Source organism: Chanodichthys erythropterus, chromosome 17 (genome assembly GCF_024489055.1).
Source record: "Chanodichthys erythropterus isolate Z2021 chromosome 17, ASM2448905v1, whole genome shotgun sequence".
Classification (NCBI taxonomy): domain Eukaryota; kingdom Metazoa; phylum Chordata; class Actinopteri; order Cypriniformes; family Xenocyprididae; genus Chanodichthys; species Chanodichthys erythropterus.
In genome coordinates, this window is record NC_090237.1 from 362107 (window position 1) to 387500 (window position 25394).

Genomic DNA, 25394 nt, shown 5'->3' on the forward strand with positions numbered 1-25394 from the left:
AACGTGTAAGTATCATAAACTATTATTGGTCGCAGAACTTATCTTCTTCAGTAATTCAAAAGCCAATAGAAAAATCCTACTGGGTTTTTGCCGAGGGAAGCAGGGTGAGGTGAACTTATAGGTTGGCCTACATAAAAGAACCCCTTTCAGAAGTACAACATGAACTTTGACCTTTGACCCTTCCGTGTCTGCCGTCTGGGGTTCCCGCAGGTGTGACTTCATTACCAGCTGTGTCCGTTTCCTGTGAACACATGTTACATATCCAAACACGCAAAAGTGTGCGTGTGTTTATTTGTTTTGGTAGCATTTGCAGACTTTTTGTGAAACTTGCTTGTGCACTCTTTGTATTTTGGCGGTTCGTGACGAATGCAGAATTAAAAAATGCTTTGTGTTTTATAACAAGCTTGAAGTCAACTGACAATGAAAAAAAAAAACTGACAATGTGCTTCTTTTATGACAACATAAATTTTAAAACTTTGTTTATTCATCATTAATAAATATGCAATACAAACAATATTCTTAATATCCATCAAAATACTGAAAGAAAATAGCCATAAAATATTATATACCAGCAAAAACAGACTTACAACATCAGGTGCAACAGAACAGAAATGGGTGGGGTTTATGTTGATGAACATTCTAAACCCCACAGCCAAGCCCCACCCACAGGGTGAATCTCCAATCAGATGCATTACAACAGTCCTGCTGATTGGCTGGGATTTGAGTGTCATATGTGAATTGTGAATGATTGTAATGATGGCATGTGCATTTTGTAGTGAAGCGTTATTTTACTGTATGAAGTGTGGTACATTGTGCTCACATGCATACATTGTATGCATTTACAGGTATGATGATGTGTAAAATCTTAGGACGAGTGTCTGATGTTTTGCACCAAGTCAAACAAAGTTAAAACAAACTTTCCCGTGAGGAAATTATGTCAGTGGGAAACTCAAACAACTGCAGCAGCTGAGATTCATTCTCCTTTTTTTCTGTTGTCTGTTTTTGTCTTGATATCTTTTGTCTTCAGAGCCACTTTCTCCCAAACTTCCTTGTTACATTCCGGACCTCTTCTCCGTTTCGTGCGCAGATTTATTTTTGCAGTCCGCAGGCGTCCCGTTGTGCGAGTTTGAGGCGCCTGATCTCAAAACAGGAGGATGGTGAGCGCTGAGGAAAGAAGGTATCAGTGTCTCCAGGTTTTCTTTTTCTCCACCATCTTTGCCATTTCTTCTTTTTCCATAAAGTCCTCTGTAAAACAAAGACGTAAGGTGTGAGTAAATTGTGCAGGATTTAGTTTATGTCTTAAAGTGTTTAGGATCAGAACTTGCCTATGCATTCAGGACAGCATTTTCCCTCTCTGCGAATGGGGTTACTGCAGCTCAGCAGCGGACACTGTTTCCTCTGGCACTTGGTGACGCCGTGCTGTAATGACGAGAGAAAGGAGCAAGTGTTACTTGCGCTGTTAACCTAAAATCTCCAAATGCTCTGAAATATTCCACCATGGAATAAAAAATGTAATTGCGACTTTTTATCTAATGATTCTGTCTTTTTTCTTCACAATTTCTGAGTTTATATCTCGCAATTCTGACTTTTCTTGGAATTTATGAGTTTTCATCTCAGAATTTTTACTATTTTGTCGGAATTATGAGTTTACATCTTACAATTCTGACTTTTTCCTTGGAATTATGAGTTTACATCTTGCAATTTTAACTTTTTTGGAATTCTGAGTTTACATCGCAATTCTGACTTTTTTGTTGGAATTACGAGTTTATATTTTGGAATTTTGACTTTTTTGTTGGAATTCTAAGTTTACATCTTGCAATTTCAACTTTTTTGGAATTCTGAGTTTACATCTCGACTTTTTCCTCTGAATTCTGAGTTTTCATCTCAGAATTTTTACTATTTTGTCAGAATTATGAGTTTACATCTTACAATTCTGACTTTTTCTCGGAATTCTGAGTTTGCATCGCAATTCTGACTCTTGTCGGAATTATGCATCTTGCTATTTCAACTTTTTCTCAGAATTCTGAGTTTACATCTCGCAATTATGAATCTTTTTGGAATTATGAGTTTATATCTAGCAATTCTGACTCCTGTCAGAATTATGAGTTTACATTTTGGAATTCTGACTTTTTCTCGGAATTCTGAGTTTACATCCTGGAATTATTATTCCAAATAATTATAATTATTATTATTCTTATCATCTTGGAATTTTTTTTTTTTTCAGAGAAATTCTAAGAAAAAAATTCTGAATTGTGAGATATAAAGTCGCAACTACCTTTTTTTATTTTATTTATTTTTTTATTCCATGGCTGAAATAAGCTTCCATACTTAAAATAAATCTCAAATAAAGCACAGAAATACTCACATCACACCAGCAGGTGATGCACTTCATCTCGCCCACCAGCGGGACACTCGGGTGCCAGTGTTCGCTATTCTGGTAGTAGTTTTTGCCGAACTTGCAATGCCGCGTTCCGTCAGCCTGCATCATTTCGTCGTCCTCCAGAGGGGGCGTGTCTTCTGCAGGACACTCCTTACAGCAGTCTGAAGGATTGCGTCTGATTGGTCGGCTGCAGGTGAGAGGCGGGCACGTCACCTTCTCGCAGTGCACTTCTCCTGTGGAGCCCTGAGATGGACAAGACAATGAAGATAACTATTAATATTCATAACTAAAACAAAAAATAATTCTCTCGTGTTTTGTAATGTTCGTTAGCTCACCTTGCAGGTGCACACGGCACACTTGATGTACCCGAAAGGCGGGACGAACGGATGCCATGTTGTGCCAGGTGCGTGCATCTTTTGATCGCCTTCGAAATAACAGCCTGAAACAAGAAATAAACATCTTACTATACACTTCCAATCAGTTGCGCATTTAAAATAATGGTCTCAATATTAAATTTTATGTATTAATCTAATATAAACTCACCTTCTGGATCTTCCTCAACTTTTTCTACAGCAGTCGTCTCTTTGATCTCCTTCTTTTCTGTTGACAGAAATAAAATGCAATGTTAAAATTCCATGAACGATGTATAAATAATGTTTGTGTGCTAACGTTTTGAGAACATCATTAAAGACCAGATAAATCTGAACGAACGTTCTATTAACGTTACTGGAGGAACGTTTGTTCATAGCGTTCCCTGTTCGCTCATCACTCACCGTCACAGACCGGACAGCACTGGTCTTCAGGCTGGATGGTGTGAGGACACGAGAGCACAGGACAGATCACCGGATCACAGATCACCGTCTTCTTCTGCAGGGAATAAAACAGGTCATTCGCACACCGAACCATAAGGAATACGTAAACAAGAGCTAAACCCGTGTGAATGCGTGTGTTACCTGGCAGGTGCAGGTGAAGCAGGTGTTGTACTGCGGCGTCCACTGCGACCCGTGTGCGTGATGTTCTCCCTCGAAGAAGCACGTGTGCGGGTCTTTTCTCAGCTCGGCCGGGTCGCGGACGAATACGAGGTCGTCGAACTCGGCCTCCTCCACCACCTCTCCGCGAGAGCCGAACTCACAGCTGTTGGGAACGTGAATCTGGACAGCGGAGACGTCGATTGAACCAGGGTTAGTATAGTTAACTAAAACCATAAAAACATTTCTGTCGGGAGTGTGTGTGTACTCACCCGTCCTCGGATTTCTCCTCTTGGATTCATTTTGGTGCTGACCTGAATATAAGCTGTGCCTTCGTCCAAATGCCTCAATAACTCAACACTGATATCTTTCAACACTCCCTGAGCCTAGAAGAGACAGGGAGACAGCTTGTTCAAGATCAGACAATCTTCATGTTAAAGCAGAATCAAACTGGTTTCAGATCATTTGTGAAAACGCCAGCTTTGTTTTATAAACAATTCCTGTTTCAATAAATAACGGCACAATTGTGTTTCTGGCACGGTGACGCCGGAGCAGCCAGAGAAAACAGGCTTTTGTTGTGCTGTAATCACGGCGTTTACATTATAACTGGATGTTAATGATGCCGAGTTGCGTTGGTGATTTGTTTACCTGTTGACCGTAGAAGCCAGTCAGAAGTCTCTTGTGATTGGTGGAGGAGTCGTCCATCTCGCCGATCTCGGCCAATCCGTGCAGGTGAGCGCTGACGGAGGCGTCTTCGCTCTTGCTGAGGCCGTTGACGACGATCTCGTAATGCAGATGACACTGTTCGTCCACCGAGACCCAGGCGTGACCGGCTGCGCCCGTACGGACCGCAGGAGACACGAACTGACCCGCGAGAGGAACCGGGAGCTCTGCGGAGGAAAAACAGCGTTTTAATCAACGACTAATAATCAAATCGATATCAGAACATTTTCTGATTGATTTCTTTTTACCGTTCCGGCGCGCGTCCAGCCCGTTGTACGGCAGCATGCGTATCTGTCCGCGCAGCTCGCTCTCCTGCTGCTCGGCCGTGGCGATGTTGACGAACAGCTCGTTCTGCAGCAGCATGTGAATGTGTCTGGCCTCCACACGGCTGACGCTGCCCACCGCCCGTCCGCCGCCCCGCTCCTCCGCCGCGAAGTCGGCCGTGATGTCGTACAGAACGCTGCGTTTACTGCGCCGGCGCGGCTTCATCTCGATCGTCACGCCCACCGCCGCGCTGGTCAGACCCGCCACCAGAACCTGGTAGTCGAGCGAGCCGTTGTGGTGCAGCGTGAAGACGGCCGAGCCCACGCCGCCGGTCTTCCCAGGAGTCAGAGCAGAACCGCCGGACATCACGCTCTGAAGAGCTGAAACATTTCAGGAAATAAACTCTTATTGATTTGCTGCATTAAACCTATGAATAAAATGACGTCTGTGTGACAGAACGAGGGCAAACTAAAGTCTTGCAGGCGAGAAGAGGTCCAGAGGGAACTGCTGTCAAACCGCAGCCAGAGAAACAATCAAACCCACATGAACTCGCGCAGGGTCAAAGGTCAGAGAGTGACGTGATCCCCTGAGACGCCAGAGTGAAGCGCAGGTAAATAGAGAGGACTGATGATGTCGGAGTAAACAGAGCGCGAGCGGCGGGACCGTTTAGGTTTGAATTCCTCACACATAACGTCACGCTGTTAACGGTGCAGCTGGAATCAGAGCGGAGCAGCGCCAGCACAGCGTGACCTTCACACACACACACACACACACACACCACGAAACTGATCCGACAGCATCTGACCTCTATCGGCATCGCTGCGCAGTCCTGACCTCGTCACAATCACAGTCATAATTATGAACTCGAAATACCCGAGATGATTTACGCATGACACAAAGATGAAATATAACACGCGGTGAATCATGGGATAAAAACAGCCGCTGATGTAGTTACAGATCCTGTGAGATCAGAACTGAAGCCTGTGGCTGCATGTTTAACCCTTGAACACATTCACTATCATTCATTTCTTCAACTTACTGTTCCTCAGCCTGTTCATTATAAACAAAAAATGTCTGTTTTGACTCAGTAAGTGCACTTCAGCTTTATTCCTCAAGGTGGCAGTGTCTGTTTTATACTATTGCCGCAGTTAGAGATCCAGGTCACTAAAGACCTGCGTATGCATTTAAACTGTGTTTATGTATTGATTGTTGTTGATTGGCTGCACTCACTGTCACATGATCTCTTTCCAGAGATGTATCCGGAGATCTGGCGGGGGTTTTGACCCTCCGTTTCCACGACGATCTGCAGCTGCCCGCGGGACAACCAGAAGAGTTCCCGACTGTTCAGATCCGCCAGGACTTCAGCGAAGTCAGAGTCCTGCAGAAACATGATGTACGTTTCCTTAATATTCATCGCTCGAGTTGAACTTTAACTTTTTTCCATATGAAAGCATTAGAAATGTGTGGCATATTCTCGTTTAGATCAGTGAATGTGTGTGTGTGTGTTTTCACTCACGTCTGTAGAGATGTTCGCTCGTATTTCTCTCAGCAGATGTTGTCGGTACAGCAGTTTCACTCTCACCGGCACCTGTGCAGACGCTGAAACAAAATGAAATTAAAATGTATTTTGATTTATTAAAAATTTATTTATTTATTTCTTCTCATTTATTTTGTATTTTAATTTATATTTTACTTTTATTTATTTTTTATTTAAATATTTTTTTCATTTATTTTAATTTTATTTATTTTGTATTTTTTTATTTTTGTTATTTGTTTTAATTTTTTTTAATTATGTTTTATTTTATTAAAAATGTATTTAAAAATATTTTTTTATTTATTTTATGTTAATATATTTTGTATTTTATTTCATTTTATTTAACTTCATTTTATTTAATTTTTTTTTCTAATTTATATTTTATTTTAATTTTATTTATTTATAATTTTTTATAAATTATTTATAATTTATAATAATTTTATTTATTTGTTTTAATTTTATTCATTGTATTTAATTTTATTTATTTATTTTATTTTTATTTTACTTTATTTTAATTTTATTTAATTACATTTTTTGCTTTATTTGATTTTTTCTTTGTGTATACTTACAGCTCCCGTGAGAAACGAGTCCCTGCAGAATCAGGATAAAATGCAGATTGTTTTCTGTGTCACTGAGCGTCAACATGGCGATTCCGCCCATCCCAGAATGCACCTCTTCGGAAGTCAGGATGGCACTGAACGTTTCTGTCAAGACAAACCGCAGGAAATGAACATGAGCATCCAAACACATCAAGAAAGCCGTGGTTGAATCGAATCTAAGCTTTGCCGCGCACCTGCGAACAGCGCTCTGTGTTTGATGATTTTGCCCTGTATCTCCTCCTTCTTGTTGTCAGCGGTTGTCATGGAAACGCGCAGCTGCTCCGCCTCCAGCTGCCGCATGTGGGACTTCGGCAGGTTCTTCCAGACTCCACAGATCTGCTCATCAAACACAGTTAAACATCACGTCAGAGCCCAGATCAGACTCGAGTCGGAGGTTTAGGGAACTATATTCTCACCATGTCTGTGTCGGCCTGCGGGACCCTGAACTCAAACGCAGTGTTCCCGTCGGAGTCCAGGAAGGTGACGGCGCTCGGCCTGTTCATCCTGAGACACAAACACACACATGCAGTGAGTGAGGGAGGACGAGAGAGGAGCATGTGTGTGTGTGTGTGTGTGTGTGTGTGTGTTTTACCTCTGGAAGGTGATGGAGAAGGTCAGGCTGGTGCGGGTGAGCGTGAATCGCGCCCGAGCGACGCCGCTGGAGCTCGGCAGCCAAGAGTCCGTCACGCCCGTCAGCAGCGCCACGAAATCTGCAGAGAACAGAGCGGTGTGATGGACTGGGCCTGACTGGAGTGTGTGTGTGTGTGTGTGTGTGTGTGTGTGTGTGTGGAGGCTCACCGCTCGCGCTGTCACGGTTACTGCTGTCCTCGGAGCTGATGTAGGATCTGTCGTTGTACGACTTGTGCAGGTCGTCGTCTTTCTCCTGGAAGAACTCGAACAGAGACTCCGCCTCTTTCCTCCCGGAGTCGCCTGTAACCACGGAAACCAAAGTGCATGATGTCACAAAGTTCTCGAACGCACAATAGAGTCAATGTTCGAGAGCGGCATCCATAAACATGAGCGCAGGGCCCATCTGCCTTTCCATCATTTCTTTTGCACACCAGCACAGTTTTTCCGTGTGACGGCTGGACTGTTTCCACAGAAAAACACACGCTCCTTTCTTACCTTTGGGACATGTTTTGCAGCAGTGTCCTGGAAGCAGGACCGGATCGTCACAGGTCGGTTCGGGACAGTCCTGTTTCATATTCCGGCAGCTCACCTTCCCGAACACCTTCCCTCGCCGGCTCCGCTGCTGCTCGGAGAGGAAGAAACGTGTTCACATAGAGCGCTTCACACACTACAGCCTGATACACTGACATGACGCTTCAGCTACACGCTTCACTAACGTTATTCCCGAAGGCTCAAAACACACATACGTTAAGGGAACATTCCATTTCATCGTTCTTCAAACATTATGGGAACGTTACTTTGAATGTTCTCTGAACGTTCTGAAACAAGTCGAAACATTTAGACAACGTTACATGAACATCCAACTAAGATGTTTTATAAATGTTACATGAACGATGTATAAATAAAGGTTTTGTGTTAACGTTTAGAGAACATTATTAAAGAGCAGATAACTCTGAACGAACGTTCTATTAACGTTACTGGAAGAACGTTTGTTTATAACTCTGAGAGAACGCGTCCTGTTAGCTGTGAAAGTCAGTAGTCTCATTATTCAGTTCAATGTTGATTCAATTCAGTTTAATAACTGTCAGTGTTGTAAAGTTCTACAGTTATGAAACAACTTCAATTTCAGCTAACAAAACATTTTGACAACGTTCCCATTAAGTTGTGAAAACTGTACATTCTCTGAACTTTCAAAACAGAATTTAAATGTTTCTAACGTTACTAGAACATTCCATTGTATCATTAATCAAACATTATTTGAATGTTACTTTTGAATGTTCTCTAAACGTTTGAAACAAGTCGAAACATTTAAAAAACGTTAGACAAACGTCAAACTGTAACTTGTGTAACGATGTGTACATTTTTGTGCTAACATTTTGAGAACATTATTAAAGACAAGATAACTTTGAAAGAATGTTCTCTTAACGTTCAATTTTTTAATATTTAATGAAACATTCCGTTTCATCGTTCTTCAAACATTATGGGAACGTTACTTTTGAATGTTCTCTAAACGTTCTGAAACAAGTCAAAAAATTTAAACAACGTTAAATGAACTTCAAACTAAAAAAAAAGTTCCATGAGCTTTATATAAATAATGTTTTTGTGTTAACGTTTTGCGAACATTATTAAAGACCAGATAACTCTGAACAAACGTTCTATTAACGTTACTGGAAGAACGTTTGTTCAGAACATTGAGAGAACCTTGACAGAACGTTTCCGGTAACCTTTAAATGTTAGTCGCCTCATTATTCTGTTCAATGTTGATTCAGTTCAGTTCAATGACTGTCAATGTTGTAAAATTCAAGTTACGAAACAATTTCAATTTCAGCTGTAACTCAACTAATAAAAACAAAACATTTTGATAATGTTCCCATTTAGTTACGAAAACGTTATTACTGTATGTTCTCTGAAGAGTTTTTAAATGTTTCTAATGTTAATGGAACATTTCTTTGTATCATTCTTCAAACATTATGGAAACGTTTCTTTTGAATGTTCTCTGAACGTTCTGAAACTAGGAGTAATTTTTAAAAAACGTTACACGAACGTCAAACTAAAACAATGTATAAATAATGTTTTGTGCTAACGTTTTGAGAACATTATTGAAGACCAGATAACTCTGAACGAACGCTCGATTAACATTGCATTTCCTCATAACGTTGAGAGAACGTTGAGAGAACGTTAGCTGGGAAAGCAGCTGTTATTCAGCTCAGTTATGTTGATTGGACTCTGTTCAGTGTCAGTGGCTCTCAGTTCCTCACTGGACTCTTACCGGCTCGCAGTGGCACATGACGCAGTGCATCACGCCGAACGGCTCGCCCAGGTCTGGATGCCACGTGTCTTCCAGGGAATAAAAGCGGCCACCGAAGGAGCAACCTGATTGAGACAATAAACATGAGCAGCGTGAGAGCGGCAGTGTGTGGGAAAGATCGGGAATGTGTACAAATCAGCTTCAGACGGCCCGCTCTGGGCCAAACCTTCAGGAACACACACTAAAAGCAGAGTGAATGCCACAGCAGCGCTGGGAACCAAAACATCTCCTCGGCTTTGTTTTGAACAGAGAATGAGAGATTGGAGTAAATTTGGTGTTTAATGCGTCTGGAATGAGGTCATCAGCTGCAGTTTACAGACGCAGACTATTAAACAATTTATTGTTAAGCTAAACACTTTCAAAGACACACACGTAAACTGATAAATGGAGCATCAGACGGACGTGTTTGAGTGTCTTCAGATCACCAGATCAACTAGAGAATAGAAAGTTATTCACGGAGGCTCAAAACTGAATGTTTTCCTGAACAGTTTCAGTTTTTAAATGTTAAACTTGTTACTTTTCAGAGTTCTCTGAACATTCCAAAAGTGTTTGCAATGCTTAAACAAATAACCCAGAAACAAAACCTTTAGCCAAGATGAACTATATATCCTTTACTTTTAATAGGCTATATATCAAAATCAAAAGATCATTATTGTTCATCATATACAGTCATTAGCACCAGAATTAAAGGTTTTAAATGCTTGTTTATATGCTGTAGTCCTTTAAAAATCATTATGTACTGATGCTTTAAAGATCTGAAGAGACTGAAACAGCAAAAACCTACTTATCAGCACTTATCAGAACTCTTTCTATCTACACTCTTAAAAATAAAGGTTATTTATGGATCCATGAAGAACATCCGAAGGTTCTTTATGTTATTCAGGGAACTTCTTCTATGTCTTCATGTAAGAGTGTGTGATGTTGTTCTGAGAGTGATGTTGTTTCTGTCTCTTACCGGATAAGCCCTTCGAGATCATCGGTTCCCGCTCGGGCTGGATGGGTAAGGCGGGTGTCTTGAGTCTCGAGCCCTGAGCCGAAGAGATCCACGCGCAGCCCAGAATCCACAGCACGCGCAGCGCCTCCATCCCGAGGGATTGTCCAGAGTCTTCCTCCTCTTCACCAAAACACAGTTCACTGCTGTTGTATGGAAAAGAAAACTGATGCAATAATAAGGTTGGGTCAATACGCGTCCTGCTCAGACTGATCTCGGGTGTTCCTCACTGTGTTTTCTGTCGTGACGCGTCAGAGCGCGAGCTGCGAGTGCGCCGTCAGCGCGAGAGACTCCCGGTTTTATCCGGTGCTCGTGAGGGAGGGGGGGCGGGGGGCGGAACCTCAAATGACCCAAAACTTCACCTGCGAATATCAACTTCACACATTTAAACGCTGTCTGACATCTGTCCAATCAATTACTCAGCCTCGCTCTCATCATAAATAATAATTTAAGAAAAAATGAAAAAGCTCCAGAGTCAAAACATCATGAACAATAATGATATATAAAAAACTTTTATGCTAAGAGCACCATTAACTTACACTCTAAAAAAAAAATGCTGGGTTAAAACCAACCCAAGTGGTTGGGTTAAATGTTTGGCTAACCTGTTTTATTTAACTCAACTATTGTTTAAAAATCACTGTATTTCTTGCTTAAAATGAACCCAAAATATGTTGGATGAACATTTATGAATAAGTTTAATGAATATTTAAACAATAAACATGTATTAAATTGCTTATTAATAAATGTTCACCTTTTGATTATTATTATTGCCTCTCGTAATTATGTGTCTGATTTTGGGTTCATTTTAAGCAAGAAATACAGTCATTTTTAAACAAGACTTGAGTTCAGTAAAAACTACCCAGCAGGTTGCAAACATTTCACCCAACTACTGGGTTAAACTACTTTCTCACTGGGTTAAAACAACCCATTCGCTGGGTTAAACAACTTTTTCGTTGGGTTAAAACAGCCCAATCGTTGGGTTAAAATGACTTTTTCACTGGGTTAACACAACCCGTTCGCTGGGTTAAAACAATTCCTTCGCTGGGTTAAAAACTTTTTCACTGGGTTAAAACAACTTTTCACTGGGTTAAAACAACCCATTCGTTGGGTTATAATGATTTTTTCACTGGGTTAAAACAACTTTTTTGTTGGGTTAAAACAACCCATTCGTTGGGTTAAAATGACTTTTTCACTGAGTTAAAACAACCCGTTCGCTGGGTTAAAACTTTTTCACTGAGTTAAAACAACCCGTTCGCTGGGTTAAAACTTTTTCACTGAGTTAAAACAACCCGTTCGCTGGGTTAAAACTTTTTCACTGAGTTAAAACAACCCGTTCGCTGGGTTAAAACTTTTTCACTGGGTTAAAACAACCCGTTCATTGGGTTAAAACAACCCAGTCACTGGGTTTGTCCATTTTCAACCCAACTTGTGTTGTTTTTAACCCAGTATTTGTTAGAGTGTAAAAGGACCAATGGTTCATGAATTTACATCTATTTAGTTTGATTTGATTTGCTTCTAATAACGATAATACAACGTTTGGTGATGCAGGAAATCTGACAAACACTCAAAAAAGGTCTGCCAGAAGCTCTATCGGAACAGTGTTTGCTCCTGGGATCTGAATGCTGTAGTTTGTGGTTTGGACCTCACAGCTCATGATTCTCATTTGAATGCGCTTCAGCATCATCAGCCCCCTGCTTGAATCAAAGGCTGAGTGGGAGTCCTTTATTTCTCAATGAAGCAGGCCTTTCTTTCAGAAGAACAATGAATGTTCACTGAGGAACCAAAGCAATTATATTTCCCTCACTAAGTCTTCAGAGAAGCCAGAAAGCTGGAGTTCTTCTAAATGAGTATGATGAGACTAAACTCAGTTTCATCTCTGGTTTTTGAAGGTAAAAAACAAACACAATATGATGGCTTTCATCTGGAGAGCGTCATTAACCTCTGAAGATCAACGCTTTTGTTATTCGACAGTTGATTTCCTCTTCATATCGCCTGGAATTGTTTCCTTTTTGATTAACAGGTTAATGCAGGATGACATCAATCAGATATAAATAAACCTCAAACATTCTTCCACAAAAACATTAATTACGTCATTTTTGGAACTCTTTTCGGAAATGTATCTATTTGTTTCAGAACGGTCGAATGTTTGAAGAACGATACAATGTTTCCTTAACGGTCAAGCGGCTGATTTAAATCTTCAACATTCCATTGTGTCACTCTTCAAACATTCGTTACTTTCGAATGTTCTCTGAAACAGTTTAAACAACGATGAAGGCTATTAATAACATTTTCCCTTCGGATTCAAAGGACAGCCATAATAATGATAGTAATAATGATGATGATCGTTTGTGTTGTAAATCAGAGACTTCCCTCTCTGTGTGTGGTTATGGGGTCATTTCCCCTCCGCGGGGTCTGAAAGGCTCTAAATGATGGCGAATAATGGAATAATAAAATCACAAAATAATAAAGTGTGGGAATCGAGTATCAGGCGCTCCGGAAGCCGCTCGGATCCCCGCGGCCTTCCCGCCATGCACATGTTAAACACGACTATAGAGCCGCGCGCTGGAGCTTCTGCATGAGAAAGACGCGCGCAATAAACTCCAGCAGAGGCAGAGATTCAGCGCGCTCCCTTTCACTGCTGAGATTACACGAGAGCGTGCAGGCTTTTGTCTTCAGCGGGATTTGCGTGAAAGAACCTCTGTTTTCAGTCAAGTCTGAAATAAATCATCTTTTCAAATACTAGCATTAAATAAATGTAAAGTTACTTATAGCCCACTAGTACAATTTCAAGTCTAATTAGATATAATGGATTATATTTATTTATTTCATGTATTTTCTATACATTTCTTCATTTTATTTATATTAAACCATAATACATTTTGAATTCAGTAACAAAAAATAACTTGTTTTCATTTTAATTATTATATATTATTGTTTTGTATTTAATTATTATTTAGAACCATTATAATTCTTGTTTTTTTTTTACAGTGTATATAATGCATTATATGATTGTTTATGTAATTTATTTATAAGGCATTCTATGGTTTTTGATATAATTTTCTTAATGCATTTTATGACTCAACTATAGTATATTCTATTATTTTTACAATTTATAATTAACATATAATGCATATATTTTTTTACAATTTGTGTCTTTAATTGATATATAATGTATCTTCTGTTTATATATATACATATATATATATATATATATATATATATATATATATATATATATATATATATATATATATATATATATATATATATATATAGTTTGTATGTAATGCAGTATGCTTCCGTAATGAAGTTTCTCACGCATGGGTGTGTGTGTGTGTGTGTGTTACAGTCTCATTATGCTCCGTTAACAGACATGTGAGACAGAACTAAACATCACAATATACACAGCAAATGGTCAGTGTGTGTATTAGCGTTTCCGAAATGAGTTCACAGGTACACACGAGGCGCTTCAGTGTGTGTGTAAGGTGTGTAAGGTGTGTAAGGTGTGTTATTTTCATGCTGATGGTGCTTCACACCTGCGCGCGCATCCGCTGAGAATGGGAATCCATCATCAATCGATCATGAGCTCTTTGCATTTCATCATGAGGTGATAACAGAAGATATTATGAACTCATTCAGAGCAGAAACCGACAGGAACCGCGTCTTATAACGTGTGTGTGTGTGTGTGTGTGTGTGTATTCTGACGGAAGAGTTTCTGTGCTTTCTTAGACGAAAACGTTCACGCTCGCGCACACACAAGTCACTAAAATATCATAACCGTACAAAACATATCGCGGTATTGCTATTTATTTACCATGTGACTGTATTTAACAATATATTTATATATACTCCATGGTTTATATGAAAGATCATTATACATCATATATATTTTATATACACTGTCAGAAAAAAAGGTACGGCTCTGTCACTGGGGCTGTACCCTAAGGTACAAAAGTGAAAAGGTACCTCTTTGTACCTTACTTACCCCTAAATGGTGCATATTAGTACCTTAAAAGTGCATATTTGTACCTTAAAGGTACATATTAGTACCTTTTTACCTTTGTACCTTAGGGTACAGCCCCAGTGACAGCACCGTACCTTTTTTTCTGACAGTGTAGCGGTAATACCTTGATGTGCACTAAAGTACCTATTTTGAATATGGTAATTAAACAATACGGTATTTCTGTAAAATATGCCACATTTGGACTGTATTATATAAATACGTATATGCATGTTTGGTCAGGTGTAAAATCAAAAATATGATTTATGACTACATTGAGTTATCTCCCCAGATAATAACTTGATGTTGTAAAAACGTTGTGTGAACAGTGATTTGCAATGTTTCTAAAACGTTACAATATAACATTCTTTGAATGTTCACTAGTAATATTCCAAGAATATTAACATTAACATTCATCAGATATCATGACTTCATCAGGAATGTTGTTCTACGAACGTTATGAGAACATTTATCAAGTGCAAAAAACGTTATAAGAGAACGTTCAAGTAACATTATCATAAAGATGTTACATGAACGTTATTCTCAGAACATTATGAGAACGCATATCAAATGTTAATAATGTTATAAGAACATTCTATCAATGTTATTTTAAGAACATTTAATTGTAACAAAACGTTGTCTCAAGGTTCTCTCAGAGTTATGAACAAACGTTCTTCCAGTAATGTTAATAAAACATTCGTTCAGAGTTTTCTGGCCTTTAGTAAAACGTTTATACATTGTTCATGGAACATTTTTCTGAAACATTTTAGTTTAGTAAAAGTGTTTAAATGTTACTGTTTGTTTCGTAATGTTCAGAGATCTTCAATGTTTTAATGTAAAATTCATAATTCATTATGTTTGAATAATGAAACGTTCCTTTAACATTCGCATAACCAACAAAAAACATGTTTAAAGCATTTAAAAAACATTCGGATATACCATTTTCATAACTTCATAAGAATGTTTCTTAGCTGGGTATTAGTCTGGAGTTTCATTGCTTTGATTGGTGTTTTTAAGATGTATTTGATCAGTGTTTTGCAGAACATGTGTGAGTTTGACATCAGCTGCCGACGATGATGATGATGATGATGATGATGGCGACGCACTCTGGATCTGACAGTGTCTGACAGCCGTGGTAAACGGTAAACACACACACACACATCCGGTCGGCGAGTGTTTATCGGCTCCAGGCATCAGCTGACTAACTGCGCATGAATTGGTTTATGGTTCTGAAGCAGCAGAAGTCAGAAGCGACACTCATCAGACCCAGTGATTCAGAGTCGAGCCGGTTTGGTTTTCCAGAAACATTTGTTTTCAGCAGGAACTCACTGATGTGCCGCTTTCAAGGGTGTCGCAACATGAATGCACTGTGGTAATGGAATAATAATGAGGAACAGATGAAGTTAACAGGTCACTAACAGACAGAATTACTCATTTAATATGCAAACGCACGCATATTAGCCCTGGAGGGGAGACAGACTGTTTTAAGAGCCGGGTGCGAATTGAAGGCCTTGCGTTTTGCTTTCTCACCTCGACCGAGAGCCAACAGGAGAACGGCAGAAACACACAGATCAGGTCTTTCTCAGGGCAGTTATTGACTCTCTCATGTTTATTTATCATAAGATCATGAAACATCTGAGAATAACTGAGAGCTGCTCCAGCTATGAGAGTCTTCCTCTCTCTGACGTGTTGATGTTGACTCTCTCTTCGCTCGTGTTTACGAGGTAAAAGACGGACACGCTTGTTCTCCAGTGGTTTATCTAAACTGTAAACCGTCCGGAGTAACACGAGACGCTTCAACAGTCTGTCTCTCATCAGACTAACACTGATCCAGTCACCTCTGACCGATGCTTTGGGTACGTGCAAACATTCAGAACTGAGAGAACGTGTGAGAAAGAGAGAAGATTCCAGACTCAGATCATGTTTGTGTTGTTTTGATGCACCACAGATTCTGGAATGGATCTTTTAGACAAATCTCATTTCAGGATCAACTTTGTCTCAGACGTTTTCCTGGAATTCCTCGTGAGAAATAAAAACAGACCCAAATGAGTCAATATCTGTGATGAAATAAGAGTTTAGAGCTGTAAATGAGCCGCTCAGATCCAGGGTTATTATCATGACCAACATTCTCAAAGTAAAATAAACATTATGATAAATATACTGTCTTTAAAAACTAATAAAAATGGCAAAAAACAACAACAAAATGACTAAAACTACTGTATACACTAAAAAAACATAAAATAGGGCACAATGTACTGTTTTCATTTAATGTTTTATCAGTATTCAGAATTGTGTGTGTATATATAATATATATATATATATATATATATATATATATATATATATATATACACACTACCGCTTAAAAGTTTGGGATCTGTAAGATTTTTAATGTTTTTAAAAGAAGTTTCGTCTGCTCACCAAGGCTTAATTTATTTAATTAAAAATACAGTAAAAACAGTAAAACAGTAAAATATTATTCCAATGTAAATCAGCTGTTTTCTATGTGAATATATAGTAAAGTGTAATTTATTCCTGTGATCAAAGCTGAATTTTCAGCATCATTACTCCAGTCTTCAGTGTCACATGATCCTTCAGAAATGTTGAAAACAGTTGTGTATTTTTTTTTCAGGATTATTTGATGAATAGAAAGTTCAAAAGAACAGTGTTTATCTGAAATCTAATCTTTTGTAACATTATAAATGACTTTACTGCCACTTTTGATTGATTTAATGCATCCTTGCTGAATAAAAGTATTCATTTCTTTAATTTCTTTTCAAAAAAATAAAAATAAAAATTCTTACTGACCCCAAACTTTTGAACGGTAGTGTATAATGCTACAGAAGCTTTGTATTTCAGATAAATGCTGTTCTTTTGAACTTTATATTCATCAAGGAATCCTGAAAAAAAAGTACACAACTGTTTTCAACATTGATAATAATCATAAATGTTTCTTGAGCAGCAAATCATCATATCAGAATGATTTCTGAAGGATCATGTGACACTGAAGACTGGAGTAATGATGCTGAAAATTCAGCTTTGATCACAGGAATAAATTACACTTTACTATATATTCACATAGAAAACAGCTGATTGAAATTGTAATAATATTTCACAATATTACTGTTTTTACTGTATTTTTAATTGAGTAAATGCACACTTGGTGAGCAGACGAAACCTCATTAAAACCATTAAAAATCTTACCGATCCCAAGTAATAACAATTTTGTTGTTTTTTTTTTTTTTTTTTTTTTTTTTAAATTTTATTAAATATAATATATATATATATATGTTTAAACATTTTAATAAAAATGTCAAAAAATCACAACACAAATTCTAAACCTGTAAAACTATATAACTCATTATATATAGTACAAATAAAAATACATAAAAATGACCCAATAACACTATAAAATAACTAAAACACTAACTACTACTACACAACTAAACTAATCAAAACTAAATAAAATAAAATGAATAAAAGTCTAATATATATATATAACTAATAAAAATAGCAAAAAAGCACAAAAAAACTAATAAAACTATATATATATATATATATATATATATATATATATATATATATATATATATATATATATAACTAATAAAATATAAAAATAAAATCTAATTCAAAATATGAACAGAAACTACAATAGTACATCAATGATAGTAAAATATCACAGCTCAGGTGATATTGAGATCAATAACTTCTTATTGCAGTTTTTGAGCACGTTTGAGACATTATTGAGATCTTTTCTGAAACTTCATCAGATTTATCAAGTATTTAGTGTCATGATTCACAGATATTTGAGCATTGACCAACCACAATAAAGCCAGGTAATAATAAATAGATTTTATTATTTACACATCTCAGGAACATTCCTTATATTTCAGGAATATTTCTTTAACTTTTAAAAAGTTTTTACAGGCAGTTTAATGTCATGATTAACATGTCCCATAACTGTATTAATTTTGCACACAGTATATATGTGTGAGTTGTGTGGCATCTGTGCGGTCATTATTTCAGTCCAGACGTGATGTTTCAGTCCTCTCAATCCTCATTCTAAATGAAATGGAAACACAGTCTCTGAATATAAATACACAACAGTAGAAACTCCAGTAATGTGTTTCAGAGGGTATTGTGTTCGGACACTGAGCCGACGCTGGACACCAGACCCGAATCTGAGTCCGACACGGCCGACATCTCCTCAAACTTCTGAACCACGGCCCTCACGGACCCAAACGACACGTCCCGCCTCCAGCGCCCAGATCCCGCCCCTCCTGGACCCCGATAGGCAGAGCTGGGGCTGAGAAAGACGTGATTGGGCGGCGGCAGGCCGGGGCGGAGCTTGAGTCTTCCCTGGCCCAGTTGGAGAGCAGGACGGAGGGGAACGGTGAAGTGGGAGGGGACGGCAGCAAGAAACTCCTGAGTTACAGGATTGTGGAAGGTGATTGAAGCTCCACCCACATTGAGAAACACGCCCACTGTCTTCAGCTGAGGAGGAACAGAGGGGAGGAGCTCACGCCGTCCGTCAAACACCGCGTGAAACGAAGAGCCACGCCTCTCCAGCCACCAGCCACGACCGTCACATGATGAAATCACACCTGAGGATAGAATTATTTCTCAACAAATCACACTGAGATCTGAGTTACATAAATCATAACAGCACAATCATAATACTGCTATTTAACTGTAGAAGAGGAAGGCCAAAACATCTTTGCAGATGCATCAGCAGCTGCTCCTCTCTCACCGATCCTATAGAGGGCGCTGTTGCAGACGTCGATCTCCCAGTAATACTGTCCTCTGGAGACGCTCACACTCCCGCACACCTGAGGCAGTCCCTCATCCTGATTGGTGCGCTCGCAGCACACCTGACCTGTGACGCTTACAGTGAGGGCGGAGCTTGAGAGGTGAAGCGGCGAATCAGAACGCGACGAATCCAGAGCGAAGACCAGTCCTACAGAACACAGACACGACACGCGATAGAAAAGACCATGGAAGCGCATTTACACAATAATTAAAATGACATAATTATGACAAAAAAAATCTACTTTTTATCTTAGTATATCATTATTCTGATTTAGTATGTCATAATTTTGACTTTTTATATCATAATTTCAACATTTTATCTTAGTTTGTAGATATAGATATGATTTACCATACTAAATCTTAATTTTGACATACTAATTCGAAATTCTGATTTAAAATGTTATATTTATGACATGTCGACATTATACCTTGAAAAGTCATAAATATAATATAAAATGTAAAAATTATGACAAAAAGTTCAACTTTTTTATCTAAGCATGTCATAATTCTGATTTTGTACGTCATAATTTTGACTTTTTGTCATAATTTCAAGATTTTATCTCATAATTATGATGTAGTATGTCATAAGATTGACCAAAGTTGATGTCATAAATATGATCATAAATCATATTCACGACTTGAAAAGTCAATAGTCGTACTAAGTCGAAATTATGAAATTATGGCATCTGTCAATATTATAACATACTAAGTCGAAATTCTGATTTAAAAGTTCATATTTATGACATAAGTCGAAATTATAACTTAAAAAGTCATAATTATGACAAAATGTCAAAATATGAAAAAAATTCGCATTTTTATCTTAGTATGTCATAATTCTGATTTAGTATGTCATAATTTCAACATTTTATTTCATAATTATGATGTAGTTTGTCACAAGATTGAAGGTTGCAGTATGTAGTGTGCAGCATGCAGTGTGTATTGTGTAGTATGCAGTGTAGAGGGCAGTGTGTAGTGTTCAGTGTGCAGTATGCTGTGTGTATTGTGTAGTATGCAGTGTGTATTGTGTAGTATGCAGTGTGTAGTGGGCAGTGGGTAGTGTGCAGTGTGTAGTGTGCAGTGGGCAGTGTGTAGTGGGCAGTATGCGGTGTGTAGTGTGCAGTATGTTGTGTGTAGTGTGCAGTGTGTAGTATGTGGTGTGCAGTATGTAGTATGCAGCATGTAGTGTGTAGTGGGCAGTATGTGGTGTGTAGTGTGCAGTATGTTGTGTGTAGTGTGCAGTGTGTAGTATGTGGTGTGCAGTATGTAGTATGCAGCATGTAGTGTGTAGTGGGCAGTATGTGGTGTGTAGTGTGCAGTATGTTGTGTGTAGTGTGCAGTGTGTAGTATGTGGTGTGCAGTATGTAGTATGCAGCATGTAGTGTGTAATGTGCAGTGTGTAGTGGGCAGTGTGTGGTGTGTAGTGGGCAGTATGCGGTGTGTAGTGTGCAGTATGTGGTGTGCAGTATGTAGTATGCAGCATGTAGTGTGTAGTGGGCAGTATGTGGTGTGTAGTGTGCAGTGTGCAATATGTGGTGTGCAGTATGTAGTATGCAGCATATAGTGTGTAGTGTGCAGTGTGTAGTGGGCAGTGTGTGGTGTGTAGTGTGCAGTATGTGGTGTGCAGTATTTAGTATGCAGCATATAGTGTGTAGTGTGCAGTATGTGGTGGGCAGTGTGTGGTGTGTAGTGTGTAGTGTGCAGTATGTGGTGTGTAGTGTGCAGTATGTGGTGGGCAGTGTGTGGTGTGTAGTGTGCAGTATGTGGTGTGTAGTGTGCAGTATGTGGTGTGTAGTGTGCAGTATGTGGTGTGTAGTGTGCAGTATGTGGTGTGTAGTGTGCAGTATGTGGTGGACAGTGTGTGGTGTGCAGTATGTAGTATGCAGCATGTAGTGTGTAGTGTGCAGTGTGTAGTGTGTAGTGAGCAGTATGTGGTGTGCAGTATGTGGTGTGTAGTGTGCAGTATGTGGTGTGTAGTGTGTAGTATGTGGTGTGTAGTGTGCAGTATGTGGTGGGCAGTGTGTGGTGTGTAGTGTGCAGTATGTGGTGTGCAGTGTGCAGTATGTGGTGGGCAGTGTGTGGTGTGTAGTGTGCAGTATGTGGTGGGCAGTGTGTGGTGTGTAGTGTGCAGTATGTGGTGTGTAGTGTGCAGTATGTGGTGGGCAGTGTGTGGTGTGTAGTGTGCAGTATGTGGTGGACAGTGTGTGGTGTGCAGTATGTAGTATGCAGCATGTAGTGTGCAGTGTGTAGTGTGTAGTGGGCAGTATGTGGTGTGCAGTATGTGGTGTGTAGTGTGCAGTATGTGGTGTGTAGTGTGCAGTATGTGGTGTGTAGTGTGCAGTATGTGGTGGGCAGTGTGTGGTGTGTAGTGTGCAGTATGTGGTGTGCAGTGTGCAGTATGTGGTGGGCAGTGTGTGGTGTGTAGTGTGCAGTATGTGGTGGGCAGTGTGTGGTGTGTAGTGTGCAGTATGTGGTGTGTAGTGTGCAGTATGTGGTGGGCAGTGTGTGGTGTGTAGTGTGCAGTATGTGGTGTGCAGTGTGCAGTATGTGGTGGGCAGTGTGTGGTGTGTAGTGTGCAGTATGTGGTGGGCAGTGTGTGGTGTGTAGTGTGCAGTATGTGGTGTGTAGTGTGCAGTATGTGGTGGGCAGTATGTGGTGTGTAGTGTGCAGTATGTGGTGTGTAGTGTGCAGTATGTGGTGTGTAGTGTGCAGTATGTGGTGTGTAGTGTGCAGTATGTGGTGGACAGTGTGTGGTGTGCAGTATGTAGTATGCAGCATGTAGTGTGTAGTGTGCAGTGTGTAGTGTGTAGTGGGCAGTATGTGGTGTGCAGTATGTGGTGTGTAGTGTGCAGTATGTGGTGTGTAGTGTGCAGTATGTGATGTGTAGTGTGCAGTATGTGGTGTGTAGTGTGCAGTATGTGGTGTGTAGTGTGCAGTATGTGGTGTGTAATATGTAGTATGCAGCATGTAGTGTGCAGTATGTGGTGTGTAGTGTGCAGTATGTGGTGTGTAGTATGTGGTGTGTAATGTGCAGTATGTGGTGTGTAGTGTGCAGTATGTGGTGTGTAGTGTGCAATATGTGGTGTGTAGTGGGCAGTATGTGGTGTGTAGTGTGCAGTATGTAGTGTGCAGTATGTGGTGTGTAGTGTGCAGTATGTGGTGTGTAGTGTGCAGTATGTAGTGTGTAGTGGGCAGTATGTGGTGTGTAGTGTGCAGTATGTAGTGTGTAGTGGGCAGTATGTGGTGTGTAGTGTGCAGTGGTGTGTAGTGTGCAGTATGTGGTGTGTAGTGTGCAGTATGTGGTGTGTAGTGTGCAGTATGTGGTGTGTAGTATGTAGTGTGTAGTGTGCAGTATGTGATGTGTAGTGTGCAGTATGTGATGTGTAGTGTGCAGTATGTGATGTGTAGTGTGCAGTATGTGGTGTGTAGTATGTAGTGTGCAGTATGTAGTGTGTAGTGTGCAGTATGTGGTGTGTAGTGTGCAGTATGTGGTGTGTAGTGTGCAGTATGTAGTGTGTAGTGTGCAGTATGTAGTGTGTAGTGTGCAGTATGTAGTGTGTAGTGTGCAGTATGTGATGTGTAGTGTGCAGTATGTAGTGTGTAGTGTGCAGTATGTAGTGTGTAGTGTGCAGTATGTAGTGTGTAGTGTGCAGTATGTAGTGTGTAGTGTGCAGTATGTAGTGTGTAGTGTGCAGTATGTGATGTGTAGTGTGCAGTATGTGATGTGTAGTGTGCAGTATGTGGTGTGTAGTGTGCAGTATGTAGTGTGTAGTGTGCAGTATGTAGTGTGTAGTGTGCAGTATGTAGTGTGTAGTGTGCAGTATGTGGTGTGTAGTGTGCAGTATGTGGTGTGTAGTGTGCAGTATGTAGTGTGTAGTGTGCAGTATGTGGTGTGTAGTGTGCAGTATGTAGTGTGTAGTGTGCAGTATGTGGTGTATAGTGTGCAGTATGTGGTGTGCAGTATAAAAGTCCTACCTGTAACTGACTGCTCCATTTCCTCTTCAGAAAGGTCTACACTGCCATCTAGAGGACAGAGACGAGAATGCCACAAAAAACAAAATGAGAGAAAGAACAAAGTGATTAAAAAACACGAAACGGTTAATGATATAGACTGAGGGAACCACAGCGGTGTTTGAGTGTGAACAGCTCGTCCATATGACTGCGAGAGTAAATATTTCTAGTATATGATGATATTATCGTGCATGCAGTACGCAGTATTCCTGAACACTCACCCGTCTCCCACCTCCGCTCCTCCTGCGCCCCGCTCGCCTCAGGGTCAGGGGTCACCGTGGGGTCAAAGGGCAGACAGGTCAAAGCAGATGACCAGTCAAAGCAGGGCAGCTCAACACAATGACGACAGTTCGGACAGAGAACGGCGCAGACTGGACGAGAGGAGGAGGACACGCCCCCGCGCCGAACAAGCCCCGCCCCCTCGGCCAGACAGCGGCCGCACAGAGTGTGAGAGCAGGGCAGAATCAGCGCGAGATCAAACCCGCGGAGACATGACGGACACGCGGAGGAGGAGGAGGAGCGCGCTTCATCATCTCCACAAACACTCGCCATCAGGAAATAACAGATCCAGAGAATCCCGAGACAACATCTGCTCCTGAAATCCTGCGCGCGCTGATGTGAAGAGACAGAGAAGAAGTCAAGGCTGAGAACAAACAGAGAAAGAGAGAGAGAGAGATGGAGAGAATGAACAGAGAGAGAGAGAGATGCTTTCCTTTATTAGCCTGTCCGTTGCTTGTGGTTGCCATGGTGACCAGCCCTGCACCCCATAAACAGACAGAGACACTAAGAGAGAGAGAGAGAGATTCACAGCGCGCGCCTTTATTCATCATTTAGCATGTTAATGATCATTTTAGCAGTTTGCATTCTGAATCTGATGTGTGTGTGTGTGTGTGTGTGTGTGTGTGTGTGTGATCATGACCCCTCACTGCACAAGAAAACACTGATGAGCAATAAAAAGACTTGAAGAGAACATTAATAACTTAATGTTTTTGTTATGTGGAAGTGCGCGCGCAGATGTCTTCTACCCGTGTGCTTTTCTTATTACGCGCACGCACACACGCGCACGAGTGCCTCAACAAGCGCGCAACCTCGACGCGCCGCACTCAACGGACCGCACGCAGCTGACGCACGCGGATGGCGACAGACATGTGCACAAACGCAGAGCGCGACCGCGCATATAACACAGAAACGCCGCTGCTGTGAACGCGCGCGAATGGAAGGACTGAACATGATTAAATAGAAGCAGATTTTGAGTTAAACTCTCGAGTTCAAAAAGTCTGTCAGTTCTGGGCTTCAGTCTGAAGCTGCAGAATCATATCCGTGTTAGTGTAATATCTGTAGCAATGATCAGATAGTTTAAATTAAATGAGTTTCTGTTGAATGAGTAGTTTGTGCTGAAACTGAGTTGTGTTGGTGAATCTACAGCTGTGCAGTAAAGCATCAGTGAACACGTGACAGTGCTGCTGCAGGTTCAGACTGATGCTTGCATTATGCCACAGTCGCATTATAACATTTTTAAACTTATTGTGAATAATCAATACTCTTCCCAGCATGCTGTGCGCAGATTCCGCGTCTCACTGTAAGGGACATTTCAGTCCCCATGAGCGAAACAGCTTATAATATTCATATATTCATATAATATGAAGCTTTCTGAAAATGTAAAATGCAGAATGTTTTCTGTGATGGGCGGAGAATATACAGTTTGTACAGTATAAAAATCATTATGTGTATGGAGAGTCCAGTGTGTGTGTGTGTGTGTGTGTGTGTGTGTGTGTGTGTGTGTTCAAAGAGATTTTTCATAAAGTTGTATGTTGTTAAGAAATCAGATCTATTTGTTGTGGTTGAGAGTTTATAGTGTTCAGATCAGATTCTCATGGCCGCAGCTGATTGGCTGACTTCACTCTCTGTCACATGACTGGAGGCGGCTGGTAAACACTGGCAGTCATGTGACCGCAGACAGAGGAAGCGACAATCACGGCGACATGTCGGAACGGACGCCGCTGCTGCATTACCGGCTCTCCGCCAGCGTCAACGAGTCCGGCGAGCACCGGGACACGCGCACCGGGAGAGATGAGGGCGAGCAGCGCAGCCCCGCGACCGTCCGGCGGAAACCCGCCGTCAAACAGCCGCCCAAACTCAACACTTTCTTCGGCGTGGTGATTCCAACCCTGCTGTCC

General features: G+C 40.4%; 2 protein-coding genes across 2 annotated transcripts in view; one reads left to right on the plus strand and one right to left on the minus strand.

Moving 5' to 3' along the window:
• Positions 1-446: 446 nt before the first annotated feature.
• On the minus strand, positions 447-10654 carry chrd (chordin). The gene is made up of 20 exons (XM_067365014.1): positions 10362-10654; positions 9368-9471; positions 7594-7720; positions 7267-7398; positions 7061-7178; positions 6885-6972; positions 6663-6804; positions 6439-6573; positions 5852-5934; positions 5566-5713; positions 4320-4715; positions 3997-4238; positions 3621-3734; positions 3334-3531; positions 3154-3247; positions 2924-2980; positions 2716-2819; positions 2366-2623; positions 1326-1419; positions 447-1245 (listed from the first exon to the last, which is right to left on the minus strand). Exons 1-20 carry the CDS (start codon positions 10489-10491, stop codon positions 1181-1183), a joined length of 2829 nt encoding a protein of 942 aa, XP_067221115.1. The 5' UTR covers positions 10492-10654; the 3' UTR covers positions 447-1180.
• A 14532-nt stretch (positions 10655-25186) lies between these two features.
• The window catches only part of zgc:153039, a 40109-nt gene continuing 39901 nt past the window's right edge, over positions 25187-25394 (plus strand). Inside the window, exon 1 of the mRNA XM_067365308.1 lies at positions 25187-25394. This exon is cut by the window's right edge and continues 31 nt beyond it. Within this exon, the coding sequence (XP_067221409.1) occupies positions 25200-25394 (195 nt within the window). The 5' untranslated portion in view covers positions 25187-25199.